This window comes from Malaclemys terrapin, chromosome 2 (assembly GCF_027887155.1).
Source record: "Malaclemys terrapin pileata isolate rMalTer1 chromosome 2, rMalTer1.hap1, whole genome shotgun sequence".
Taxonomy (NCBI): Eukaryota; Metazoa; Chordata; order Testudines; family Emydidae; genus Malaclemys; species Malaclemys terrapin.
This window is the reverse complement of record NC_071506.1, coordinates 2839168-2852580: the sequence shown is the minus strand read 5'-3', so window position 1 is coordinate 2852580 and position 13413 is coordinate 2839168. Positions and strand designations below refer to the sequence as shown.

Genomic DNA, 13413 nt, shown 5'->3' with positions numbered 1-13413 from the left:
GTTTGAGAACCACTGAGATAGCTGGTGTAGCCAGCTTCCAAGAGCAATCTTCACTCTTCTCTGGGGAGGGGAACGCTCCTTGTCATGGTCTGCTCTAGCGGTGGGGCCAGGTGCGTTTGCTTCCTCATTCTGAATGCGTGCAGCTGTTGGTCCTCATCTCTGCTATTAAACATGTCAGCCCACTACTCCGTGGCTTACGGTCTGGAGCCAACAGCAGGATTGCACCTGCGTCCTCCAAGAAGAGCAGACGTGTCCCAGCTGTGTTGGAGAGGGTGGGTGCATGCTTGCTGCATGCTTCTGGCTTGTTCTTGCAGATGCTGCCGGAACTGTCTCCACACCCTTCTAGCAGCTGGAGGTTTCCCCGCTGGAGGGCAGGGGCAGTAGTCCAGCTGAGGTGGACCTGGACAGCAGGGCTAGTGGGACACTGGGGGTACTTGAATCCCTGAGAGAGCAGCACAGATGAGGCCTTGGAATGCACCCATCAGGTGTTCCAAATAACTATCACAAGTCACCCAGGATCTGCTGGGAGCAGATCACCAGCTCCAGCCTCTCTCCATCTTCAGTGGTTACCCCCTTCAAATAACTACATTGGTCAGGTATCCCCTCTCCCCAAGTCACCAATTAACTATTGCCCTGGAGTTTTCAAAGGATCCTTTTGGGGGTGAGGCACTCAATTCCCATTGAAATTCAGTGGTACTTGGGAGCATCTCTTTGGCTTCTGGTTTCAGAGTGGTAGCCGTTTTAGTCTGTATCAGTAAAAGAAACGAGGAGTCCTTGTGGCATCTTAGAGACTAACAAATGTATTTGGGCATAAGCTTTCGTGGGCTAAAACCCACTTCATCGGATGCATGGAGTGGAAAATACGGTAGGTAGGTATATATACAGCGCACATGAAAAGATGGGAGTTGCCTTTGGCTTCTGACAGTCCCAGCCATACCTCTTGCACATGGGTTTGCTGTAGTCCTGGGATCTTTAGTCACAGATGCCTGCTGCATAAGGCAGTAGAGCAGTCTACTGCTGGTGGGTAGCTTGGCAGTTTTTTGGTTGGGGCCTCATCAGGGAGTGAACAGAACTGTTTATTTCTGCCTTAAATCATCCTGTGTCCTCCAGAGCCCAGTCAATCCAAGCTTTGCAGCAGAAGGCCAGGAACCATGGCCCTGCCGCCAGTTCAATACAGCGTCTCTTGTGTGAACGGAACATAACAAATGTATTTTGCGCCACATACAAATTTTCAGTAATTGCAGAAACTGGGGAAGGGAGGCAGCTGGGTGCTTTGAAAGCCCTCTGCTGTCTTCTGAAGAGGGTCAATGGGTGGTGGCTTTGGGTGTCCAGAAGTGAGGGAGGTAGGCGTCTGTTTGGGGTCTTGTGGAACACAGTAGGCATTTGAGGTTTTTTTCTTGCTGTTTCTCAGCACTCCAATGTATGTTTCCCTTTCCTGCAAGGGTGGGTGTGACTTTAAATGTGCTGGGGAGGGGAAGGTTTGTTCCTCATTCCTCACCCTGCCCTCTTAGCCCTTGCCCCATCACTGCACTTAGCAATGGAGAAATGTGTTAGGTTGATGTTTATCCTAAAATGCTCTAGCCAGGGTTAACCCGTGCCCTTTGTCATAGCTGTTCTAGGCTGTCTGCAGACCCACGCAGATATAATGGGAGTTTAAATCTGGTTTACTTCCAGGCTTGTTTTCCCCAACCAAAAGGACTAGAAACTCTTTTACAAAACTAGAAGTTTTAGTTCCTGTAGTATAATTAGGCAGCATGTATTTAAAAGGGGAGTGATGTGGCTATTTTTGCAGCCAATAATCACATTATTCATGGGGCTGTGGTCATGTTTGACTTGTGTACCTAGATTCTGGCTTCCCCTCCCTGTCCTGTGGGTTTACTGTTACTATAAATTGTGCAGCTGCTGACCTCTGTTCAGTTTCTTGCTGGGCTGCACTGCATAATGAACAGTGCAGGGTCACTGAGCTCCGGCACGCTTGCCTTTCCCACAACTGGGTAAAAAAAGAAAAAAGTCAAACTTTTTCTGAGGTTTGCTGAAGGTTTCCAAAAACAACAAAGAGTCTGGTGGCACCTTAAAGACTAACAGATTTATTTGGGCATAAGCTTTCGTGAGTAAAAACCTCACTTCTTCGGATGCATAGAGTCAAGTGAGGTTTTTACTCACGAAAGCTTATGCCCAAATAAATCTGTTAGTCTTTAAGGTGCCACCAGACTCTTTGTTATTTTTGTAGATACAGACTAACACGGCTACCCCCTGATACTTGAAGGTTTCCAGGCTTTCTGGAAACTTCCATCTGAGCCTGGTAGTGCCGCCCCTCCTGCAGAGCGCTGCCCCTGGTTGGTAGATGTTCCACTTTAGCTCTGAACCCTGGGGTGAGTAAAGACCAGTCCTTTGAGAATTCCCAAACTCCTTGTGATTTTTGAGCTGTCTGAAGTTTTGCAGGCTGCTCCACAGTTCCCAATGTTTTTGACGTACCCGTGGAGAGCTAGAGCCTGCCCTGAGCTCTTTGCACTGTTCTGCCCCAGCTGTTGGTGTGGAAGGAATGAAGAGCACGTGGCGCACTGGGATTAGCAGGAATGTCACAGTTTCACGGGTTTTAAGCCTTCTCCTGGAAGGTGGAAGAGAAGCTCCCCTGACTCGATCAGCTGGCGTGAGCACAGGGTGGGATAGGCTTTGCCCTTCTCTTCTGGGTGCATAGCTAGAGCTTATGTTCCGAATCCGTCCAAACCATCCCTGTCCACGCGCCCAGCAACTTGAGTGATCAGTGGGAACTGCTTTGTCAGACTCAAATTCCAATTAATATCAAGACTGAATGACTTGGGGGAGAATAGATTTCGCTTGTCTAAAGTGTTCCTGGGCAGCAGCCTTTCTGTCACGCTCCTGCCCAGGGAGACTGGATGCGGGTGCCTGGAGATTGTGGAAAGAGCTTATCATCTTGGAATGCAAGTGTTAGAGTTCGTTTCGTTTGCAGACGTGCTCGTTGTATGCCCTTTACCTTCTCAGTGGTGGGCGTTTCAGTGGGGGTGCCGTGTCCAAGTTCTGAGGCTGTCACCATGGTATCTGAGCGCCTGCTTTGCCATGCACCGTTCTTGGGATTGGTGGGTTATTCCGAAAGGTGTCTTCAGCTCTTGTCCTAAACAGTCAGGCTTGGGCTCAGTCTTCTCTCTTCTGGCAAGGAGTTCCAGACCCCGAAGTCCTGCTGCAGAGACTCCTGCTTACTTCCACAGGGCCTTTCAAACCTACCCCCTCTGTTGCCACAAGCCCGCCCCACAACCCAGCTGCACAATGATCACCCCACTGTGCACAGGGGCAGCCTGAGGGCATGGGGGAGGTTCAGAGATGATTCTTTGGGAACCACACCTCTTACCATGTGTATGGATCATTAGGTCTCTCCCAATGTCCTGCTGTAGAAATTGACGCCAGCCGGTTGTGCAGCATAGCTACAAATATCTAGAAAACTTCTTGCAAAGTGTTCAGGTTCTTGTACTGTGCCTGTGGCCATGTATGTAAGCGGCATGGAAAACCCTATTGGATGGGGTTGAGGGTAATCTTGATGGTTTATCCTTGTTGGAGCGGGTCTGAGCGACTGGCTTCTCCCTGTTTACATTGGCTCCACTGGCGTGGTCCAGCAGGATCCTTTCGCAGAGTATTTGGGATGTACGTAGGGGTATTCTCTGTCTTTGCTCCTTCTCCATTTGTGTGATGTTCTGTTCTTGGGGATCAATCTTCCACACAGGCGGGGCTGTTTTGTCTTTATTTCCTGACAACTTTGAATTGGAAGTCACAGACAGAGAGCGATGCCGGCTAGAGCAAAGCAGTGTCCAGTTGCTCAGCTGCAGTGTAGAATTCCTAGCGGATTAGAGTCACCACATGGCTGGTTCCACTCAGACGCCATTCCCTGAGAAGATCATGTGAGCGGTTATAGGTCCTGATGCTGCATGCTTTTCATGAAAGCAGGAAGCTGTTGGATGTTACACGATCCCGTCTCTGAACGCAGTGGAGCTGCAGAGACTTGTGAAACACGTTTTTCTGTATTCGTGAACCCAAAAGTGGCTTGCAAAAAATAGTGTTTTTTTCCCTGCTCTGATTTATGACATGTAAGGCCTGATGGGGTCACCTTTTTAGGAACGTAGGAGTTGCCAGACTGCATGTGATCTGAGGTCATCTAGTCCAGTATGTATCTGTGAGAGTGGCTAGTAGCAGATGCTTCAGAGGAAGGAGCAAGAAACTTCCCATGAGGCAGGTGTGGGATAACTTGCTCCCCACATTAGGTCTTGTCCTAATCCCTAGTAGTTACAGATCCGTTTGAGGGTGGAAGCATTAACTCTTATTCCTCTGGATACTTGTGTTATGTGTAGGACTGTCCACTCCCTTTTGAACCTTGCTAAGTTCTTGGCCCTGTCCTGTACAATGAGTTTTTATGGGTTTTGAATTTCCCACCTTTTTTAAAATTTTGTTGACTGTCCCCTTATTCTTGTGTTTGAGATGGAGACCAACAGCTCCCGGTCTACCTGCTAGACCAGGGGTTCTCAACTCTTTTCTTTCTGAGGCCCCTCCAACATGCTATAAAAACTCCACGGCCCACTTGTGCCACAACAACTGGTTGTCTGCATCTACAAGCCAGGTCCTGTGTTAGGGGATAGCAAGCAGGGCAGTTGCCCAGGGCCCCACGCCACAGGGAACCCCAGGTGGCGGGGCTCAGGGTGGGGGGGCTTTGGCTTTCTGCCCTGGGCCCCAGTGAGTGTAATGCCGGCCCTGCTTGGCGGATCCCCTGAAACCTGCTTGTGGACCCCCGGGGGCCTTGGACCCTTGATTGAGAACTGCTCCTCTAGACCACTCGTTTTATGTCCTTTTATCATGTCCCCTCTTATTAGTCTCCTTTCTGAGGTAACATCTACTCTTCATAGGAGAGATTTTCCAGGCCTTTGAACAGTTTTTTTGCTCTTCTCTGAACTCCCTCCCGCTCTGCAATATCCTTTCTGAGATGGGATGACCCATACTGCACACAATATCCAGACGAGGCCTCACCATTGACTTATATAAAGGCGTTATAACGTTATCTTTATTATATGCAATCCCACTCCTTATACATGCTAGTATCTTGGGTTTTTTTGAGCTCAACTCTTCCTTGATCTGTCTACACTGATGCTCGGGTTCCTTTCCTGAGTTGGTTGATAGGTTAGAACCCTGTATGGTGTGTGAGTAGTTTGATTTTTTCCCTCCAATGTGCCTTACTTTGCATTTATTAATGTTGAACTCTTTCACATTATGTTGTGCGTTCACCTTTCTCTGAAGCTTAGCATGGTCCTTTTCTAGTCTTTTTGTGTTAGAGGTGTCAGCACTTAGCTTCAGCTTCCCTGGTTTTGCTGGCAGATTAGAGAATTGGAATGAGGGTTAGTACAAGGTGAGACTGAACTCAGGGTAATGGGAAAAGAAATAGGTTTTTTAGTCAGGGCGCTTACAACTTAAAAAACAAAACAAAAAAACAACCCCAGGGAGAAAAACTCTGTGAATGATCCAAACCCCCTTCCCTTGTGAGTGCTGAGAAAACTTCCACCAACATTTTGCTGAAAGAGTGTTTAGAGCAGGGTGATTTTTAAACATAAAATAAATAAATTCAGATTTTTTAAAAAATTGAAATTAGATTTTCTGATTGTTTAAATTCTAAGGGTTATTTCTTTTAAAAAATAAATGTATTTAAACTGAAATCTGAATTTAATTCAAAATACATTGAGGCCCCAATTTATTATAATTCTTAAAACAGTTAAATGAACATGCTGAATACATGGGCCTCTATCAAAAACTTTGAGTTAAAGGCTGCTTTTCTATATAAAGAAAGAATGGGGGGAAAGATGTAACTTTTGAAGTCAGTCTTTATAAATATGGCACAGCAGGTCATGTACTACATTAAGAGCTTGTTTTGTTTAACAAAAACAAATTGTATATGCTTTTTTGTGTGTTTAATTAAATTATAGTTACCATCCTAATGCAGCTTGACACAAGCCATGAGAAAAAAGTTAATTATCTAGTTAATAAGCAATATGTCATTCACTATTTTCTAACATACTAAAATGTACAATTAGTTAATAAGAATCTGAAAATATTAAGCTATACAATTGCTTAAATAATTATATATTGTTCTAATGTACCCTCCGAGTAATAAAAAGATGTTCTATTTAGTTGTAATTCAGCATGGTTTAACGGTTATATTAGCCAGTGCGAATGCACCTTTCTTTAGAAAATAACTGAAGTACAAATGGAAAAATTGATTAAAAATGGATGATTTAAATCGAGGCTTTCCACTTGGTGATTAAATCGTGATTTAAATTGCTTATTAAATCACCTTGATTTAAATCAATCTGCCGTGATTTGACGGATTAGAGAAAATGGTGACTCCTAATATTTCTAATGTAAGAAAGAAGCAGAAAAGTTTCAGTGTTAGCCCTTTATCTACTACCCAGGAGCAAAAAGGTCACAGGCACAACTTGTATTTGTAGGTCACTTTTACATCAGAACAAGTACCTAGAAGCACCTTGCTGACACAGAGGCCTGTACATTAAGGAAGATGAGGTAGCACGTTAAGACCTGATGCAAAACTGACCAGCTGTTGAGCAGGGCTCGGATAGTCGATTGGATCCCATTTGATGCAGAGAAAGATGAATTTGTGTCATTTTTAGCCCCAGTGGAAATTTGGGGGCTTTGGCTGGAAAGGTTTCGTGTTCCCTTATTTCTGTTGCAAATGACACTTTTTGGCCTGTACCTCCTCAGCTCTTGTGGATGGCGGTTTTAGAACATTTGCCATAGTTACGCCCTTATGTTTTCTGGAATGTGGGCCATGGCTTGAGAAGTGTCTTTGCTGCCTTTCGTATGGAACAAGCCAGCAGCACGTTGTAGTGAGCAGAGTCTGGGAGACAGGTACTTTTTCCTATGGAAAGTCAGGGCAGAAAGGAAAAATGACCCTCAAAGGTAAATCTGTAACTAAACTTTGTGTAGAAACATTGTGACTTCCTTATCAGCACCCTGACAATCAGAGGAGAGTCCTCATCTGAGAGTCCATATACTCTAGACTTGGAAAACTGGCCAGAGGCAGACAAACTGGGATTTAGAATTTGGTCACTCAATGTCATCGGCTGTGGTACTCATCTTTCCAAGGGCAATGATGTAAAACCCAGGATGGGGTAGGTTTTAAAAACGCCCTGTTGCTGGAAATTGGGATGCTTTGCCGAGTGGGGAGGAGTAGCGAAGCCATCAGTTTCCGCAGCCGCATACATGACCGCTTTAAATGAGCCTGGATAATGAAATTGCACAGTAATAACTGTCCGCTTGATTGTGCCATTTTTCCCCTGCATTAATGTTTTCTGATACTGGAGGCAGCTGCAGATTGAAACTCACGAAGACTAGTGAATTTCATATTGTTTATACCACAAGGAAACTACTTGTGGGCAGGAACTCAGGCACTAGCTGTCAGGCTATGCAAGGCTTCCAGTGCTACTGGTAATCTGATTATTTACAAGCGTGTTAAAACAGGCTTCTTCCCCTCCCCACCCCAAACCAATTATCTGGGAGTTGTTCTCTCTTCCCTGGGCTGGAGGTGGGCGGTAAGTAAGGGTTGCCCTGCCACAGGTAATTAAACTACAAACCCGCCGAATCCAAGCACCCATTGCCTGGCTGGAATGCAGTCATATGCTTGAAAAGAAGCACCGGACACCCTGGAGAAACCAGTTCTATCTCTTGTGACCTTTGACTTGCTAGTTTCCGACCTGGTTTGCACTGGGGGAATAGAATCAGGGCTGTGTCAGCTGGTTGTTATCGGAGCTCCAGAGTCTCCTAACTACAGTGCCTACCCAAAAGGACGGTCTTTCTCTTCTGCTGCTTGCTGGGACCTCATTTCGTTCTCATTCCCCTTGCCCTGCGTGGGTCCCCTCCATCCTTCCCTGGCCTCAGTGCCCACTCTTCCTGCCTTTGTGGGGTTTGCCATTCAGCTGACCCCTTTGTGCCTTCCCTCCTCTCCCAACCCCCTTGCAAAACACTTAATATAATAAAGAAAAATAAAGGAGGACAAACTAAGCCCACTCATTTTTATATGAAAATAAATCATGGCACTAACATGCCATTGAACTGTCACTCGGTTCCCTCTGCTTGTAAATTACACCCCATTTTTGACTCCACGTCTGTCTGGTGTATTTTGATTAGGAAGAATCTTTTATTCTGTCTGTGCAGTGCCCAGCACACCAAGGCGCTGATCTCTGGTGGGGCTCTAGGTGCCTGTGTGATAATAAATAACACGTAAGAGCAAGGGGTTGGTGAGAACCGACTCTGGAGACTGCTTGACACTGGGCGCCGGAGGCCTGTCTAAAATAATTTTCCACGTAGGCTAAATCTCTTTAAGGGAATTTGACTTACGAAGGAAAACACAGAATTGTAACATGGCAGCTCTCCAGTAGTGCTGGGATAGAGGCTGTCTCACTGGTAGTGCATCATCTTACTAGCTGGATTTTGTTTTTTTCCAGTGTGTTTTTACACAATGGGTGAATAGTTGCTTTGTAGTAGCTCTTCCGTTTCCCTTCTGTACAGGACAGCTCTCTCCACCAGAGCTTTCAGTCTTCCGAGTACTAGCCACGGGTCAGTTGAACACGACTCTGCTAGTCTAAGGAATTTTACACTAGGACTTGCACTAATAAAATTTCTCTAAATCTCAGTGCTCAGGGTCGAATACGCTTGAGCCCTGGCTAGATGCAATTATGTTACTCCCTCCTCAACCTTCCAAGGATCACTGCATGTGAGAGGCTTTAGTCTCTTTAATTGTCTTGGACTTGGTAAAACTTTATTTTTTACAAATAAGCTTTTACACGTAAGGCAAAGAGGAAGGAAAGAACCAACAGGGACTTGCAAAGAAAAGTCCAGTTATGGACAGAAGCACGTTAGACTCTGTAGGCAAACATAAAACCAGCCGAGGAATCCTAGAGCCTGCCTTCCGGGAATGTTGGTGCCTTGTTGTTTCATGAATATGGATCACCTCCAGCTATTTAACTTTTGAAGTGACACAGTGGCTCAAACGTACCTGTTTTAAGGTGACCGTGTTTTTTACTTTCCTTGTCTCTCAGAAAGGTACTGTCTGTATTGGTTCCTGCTAATCTTTTTACTGGTGCTCATTTCAGTCCTGTGCTTCTGCCTGAAATTCAGATCTCTAGCAAAGGACCAGCAAAGAGGAAGTGTAGCTCTTGCTACTGCAAGCCATGCTGGTGATATTTCTCTGAAAATGGATCAAATGAATGATACGCTTGTTCAGGGAAGGTGACTTGCCTGGAAGCTCTTAGGCACCTTCTTCTGCTGCAGCTTTCCCATATCAAGTACACAGCACCAGTTTGATTTCCAGAATAGCCTGGTAAAAATGAAATAGCCAATTGGATTTGCTGCTACATAGAACGATGCCACATCCTAGATGTGACGGGTTTGGTCACAGAGACCCCCTTGGGATTGTCACTTGATGTGCTGAAATTACCTCTGAGCCAGTTTTCCCTGCCAGCTTGGGACTTCCAGAACCCTGCCTTGTTGAGCCAGAGACGCTAGCCTGCTGCAACACAGACTCAGGATCTGGTCCACACCCCCAAAGCTGCAGACTTAACTGAAAACAGCTCAGCAGGTTACCTTTCTCCAGCACCCAGACACCCGGTTCTCAATGGGATCCAAACCCCAAAGAAATGCGTTTTACTCTGTGTAAAGCTAATACAGGGTAAATTCATAAACTGTTCGCCCTCTATAACACTGATAGAGAGATATGCACAGCTGTTTGCTCCCCCAGTATTAATCACTTACTCTGCATTTATTAATAAACAAAAGTGATTTTATTAAGTATAAAAAGTAAATTTAAGTGGTTTCAAGTAATAACAGACAGAACAAAGTATTTCACCAAGCAAAATAAAGCAAAAATATACAAGTCTAAGCCTAATACATTAAGAAACTTATTACAGGTAATATCTCACCCTCAGAGATGTTCCAATAAGCTTCTTTCACAGACTAGACTTCTTCCTAGTCTGGACCCAATCCTTTCAACTGGTACAGTCCTTGTTAGTTCCCGCAGACATCTCAGGTGGTAAGCAGGGGTTTTTTCATGACTGGCAGCCTCCTTTGTCCTGCTTCCCTCCCCCCCTTTTATAGCTTTGGCACAAGGCGGGAATCATTTGTCTCTCTGGATCCCCACCCCTCCTTCTAAATGGAAAAGTACCAGATTTAAGATGGATTCCAGTATTAGGTGACATGGTCACCTATCACTGTAAGACCCCTAGTCTCCATTCTTCCTGGGTTGGCCCACACCTACACAGGAAGGCTTGCAGGTAAATAAATCATTTACAACCAATTGTCCTAGTCAATGGGAGCCATCAAGATTCTAAACCACCATTAATGGCCCACACTTTGCATAATTACAATAGGACCTTCATATTTCTAACTTCAGGTACAAGAAGGATACATGCATACAAATAGGAGGAACATCTTCAGTAGTTTTAACCTTTGTTAGGATACCTTACAAGAGACCTTTTGCATAAAGCGTATTCCAGTTACATCATATTCACACTCCTAAGCATATTTCCATAAAACATATGGAGTGCAACGTCACACTAGTATAAACACTTGTGTGAACATTTGGAATCTGCTCTCTTCAAAGACTCAGTAAGTGGAGTTTGAACACAGGCTTCTTCAGGACAGGCTGTCCTTCTTGGGCTGGGATAGAAGGTGTGTTACAATGTGTTGGTTATCCCAGTCTAACTAATGGGTTCCAACTTTCCAAGTGCTGCAGGCTGAGGTGAAAACTAGACTCCCCTTATGGTTCACCTTGCCTGGCTAACATGTTAACATACAATTTGCTTTTGGTTGTTTGGTAGTAATTGACGCGCTCTTTGTGGACATTGTAGGACACACTGGTGGAAATCTGGCTTGCTCTAGACAGAACAATGCAGCTATACAGCCCTCATGCCTTGGGGCTTAAGTTTAGCGCTAAATGAGGTCAAGAAGACACGTCCTCCCATTGTGCGGAATTGCACAAATAGGTGGTTTGTGGTGGGGTGTGGTTCTGCTCTTGGGATGTTTCCATCACCCATCGAGGATAAGGGGCGCAGTGTGACTGGCCAGGGGATGTCTCCTTGGCTTCAGGGATAGAAGCCTGTGGGGTTTTATTTTTGACGTAAGGACCAGTATTCTGTGCTGTGTGTGATTTGTATAATGACTGTTGCAGTGCATGGCTCAATCTGTGGGTTTCACTTTCCTAGTCACGTGGGAAAGGGGCAATTTATCGGAAGCTCTTTGGCTGGGTTCAGACTCAAGAAACTTTATTTTCAAAAACACTTTTTGTAAAGGTGTTGAAAACAGTTTCATCCTGTCTACGCAAGCTGTTAAATTGTCTTCAGCATCAGTCCAAGGAAACCAATAATTAACTGACCTAGTGCTGAAAATAGCTGTCTCCTGACGTAGTAGGGCTCCAGCGTGTTGGAAAGTGTGTGAACCGAAACTTGATAGTGGTCAGGACTGCTAACAGGCGTCAGTCTCCTCTGTCTTCCAAGGCTCATAAATCGCTGTGAGTTAAGCATGCGATACAGAGGTTCCCTGGATTCCATTCAGTCTACATTTGAATAAAGGAAGAGTAAAATTGTCTGTTCTGAAATGAGCTCTCGTCCTTTTGCTTTGCCAGAGGAGAACGCAGGCCTTCCTCGGGGCTGGGGGTGTCACCTGCAAGGCTGTTACAAAGCAGTCGGAAGGAGAGTGGGGGTGGGGGGAGTGCCATTCACTTTCTGTTGTCGAGCTACAAGAACAGTGCCAGTAAAAATGGCGCTGCCTGGCTGGCCAAAGCCTGGGTACCATGTGCCTTTTTCCGCATGTTTGGTCTTTGGCTGGTCAGTCATTTGTTTGTTCCCGGTTTGAAGCTGTGCCATCTTTAAACAAAGCGAAAGCAGTAAGTCTTTCTGCCAGGCTACAGGATTATCTGAGTGGGGGGAAATCCAGCCTTGGCATTTAGCCCCTAACGTTCTGTCCTTTGTGTGTAAAAAGATGGGCAGACCCAGGATAATGGCACCACCAAGTCAGAAATTCATGTTGTTTCACATCTTGCCCTCTCCTCCCCATTGGTCGGTTTGAAGCCAGGTGCTGCTGAGTCCGAAGTGAAAGTCTCCTACTCTCTAGTTTCTGATCTTTGCCAGGGGTACAGTCCAGGATTGTTCTCATCGATGTGGAAGAGTTTTGACAAGTTTGCAATATGGGCTCCCGTCTCTTATTACTACGCAGGGAATTGCTGTTCCTGTGTCTCCCTCAAGATTACAGTGGAACAAATGAGGTTCCTTTGCTTTACTTAAAGATTAAACATTGCGGTGTTAATTGAAGTGGCGAGGTCTGGTTTGGTTTGCCTGATGCCTTTCGCACATTTGTGCATTTTAAAAAAATTCTCCTTGTGTTGCTGTCTTGTCTAACATGTCAGTGGACCAGAGAGCAACAGTACATATATGTATGCAGCAAAAATGACATCTGTTTATAATCAAAATATAAGGGAGACTAGAGGGCAAGCCTGTCGGAGGTGTAGAGTGAATCTCTGGTATGCCATTTCCCGCAAGGTCTTTGAAGCTTCGTTTCCCTTTCCTTCTTCACAGTGTACTAATGGTCACTTGATGTGCGCTGGCTGTTTTATCCACCTCCTAGCAGATGCCCGGCTGAAGGAGGAGCAGGCTACGTGCCCCAATTGCCGTTGTGAGATCAGTAAGAGCCTATGCTGCCGAAACCTGGCTGTGGAAAAAGCAGTGAGTGAGCTGCCATCCGAGTGTGGCTTCTGCATGCGGCAATTTCCTCGCTCTCTGCTGGAGAGACACCAGAAAGAGGAGTGCCAGGACAGGTAACCAGTCTCACCTTCCGTGCAGTGAGGCACGAGATGCTTTCGCTGAGGCAAGGAAACTGTGTGTGCTGGCCCCATGATGTGGGGCTGCAGTAAAACAGGCTCCCTCTTCTCCTGTTTGTTGTTTGTAAGGTGGCCTGGCTGCAGGTCACGCTAGGTGAGACAGGAAAGTGAAGCTTGTGGCCGGCTTGGCTGCAAGTGGCTTTACTTCCCTAGAGTTGGAAAGCGGCACTGAGACCGCATAGATTTGCACATGATTGCTTTCTATCGCTTCTGTCTCATGCTGGCAGAGGCCGCGCATTGTCCTAGCCTGTTGCATGCACCCTCCCTCTCTTCCTTATCTTGTGTAGTTCTGAGCAGCCCAAAGCCTGCGGGATGCTTCTCTCAGGCAGAGTCCACTAGCCCAGAGAGCACGGGCTAGACTGCAGCATGTCAGCTGGGGCAGAAGCTCCGGTTACACAGCGCTGTTGGGAATTCAGACTTACTGTACTGCCTGGCCACATGAGTGCTTCAGCTGTACTATCTAGTACTGCGATCTAGTG

At 45.9% G+C, this 13413-nt stretch overlaps 1 protein-coding gene across 3 annotated transcripts in view; it reads left to right on the top strand.

Annotated features, from left to right (window-relative positions):
* The window catches only part of ZFTRAF1 (zinc finger TRAF-type containing 1), a 48351-nt gene that overhangs the window by 26077 nt on the left and 8861 nt on the right, over positions 1 to 13413 (top strand). For all 3 annotated transcript variants that reach the window (XM_054017052.1, XM_054017053.1, XM_054017054.1), the window contains exon 2: positions 12633 to 12871. In XM_054017052.1, coding sequence (XP_053873027.1) covers positions 12633 to 12871 — 239 coding nt within the window. The remainder of the gene's footprint in view (positions 1 to 12632; positions 12872 to 13413) is intronic.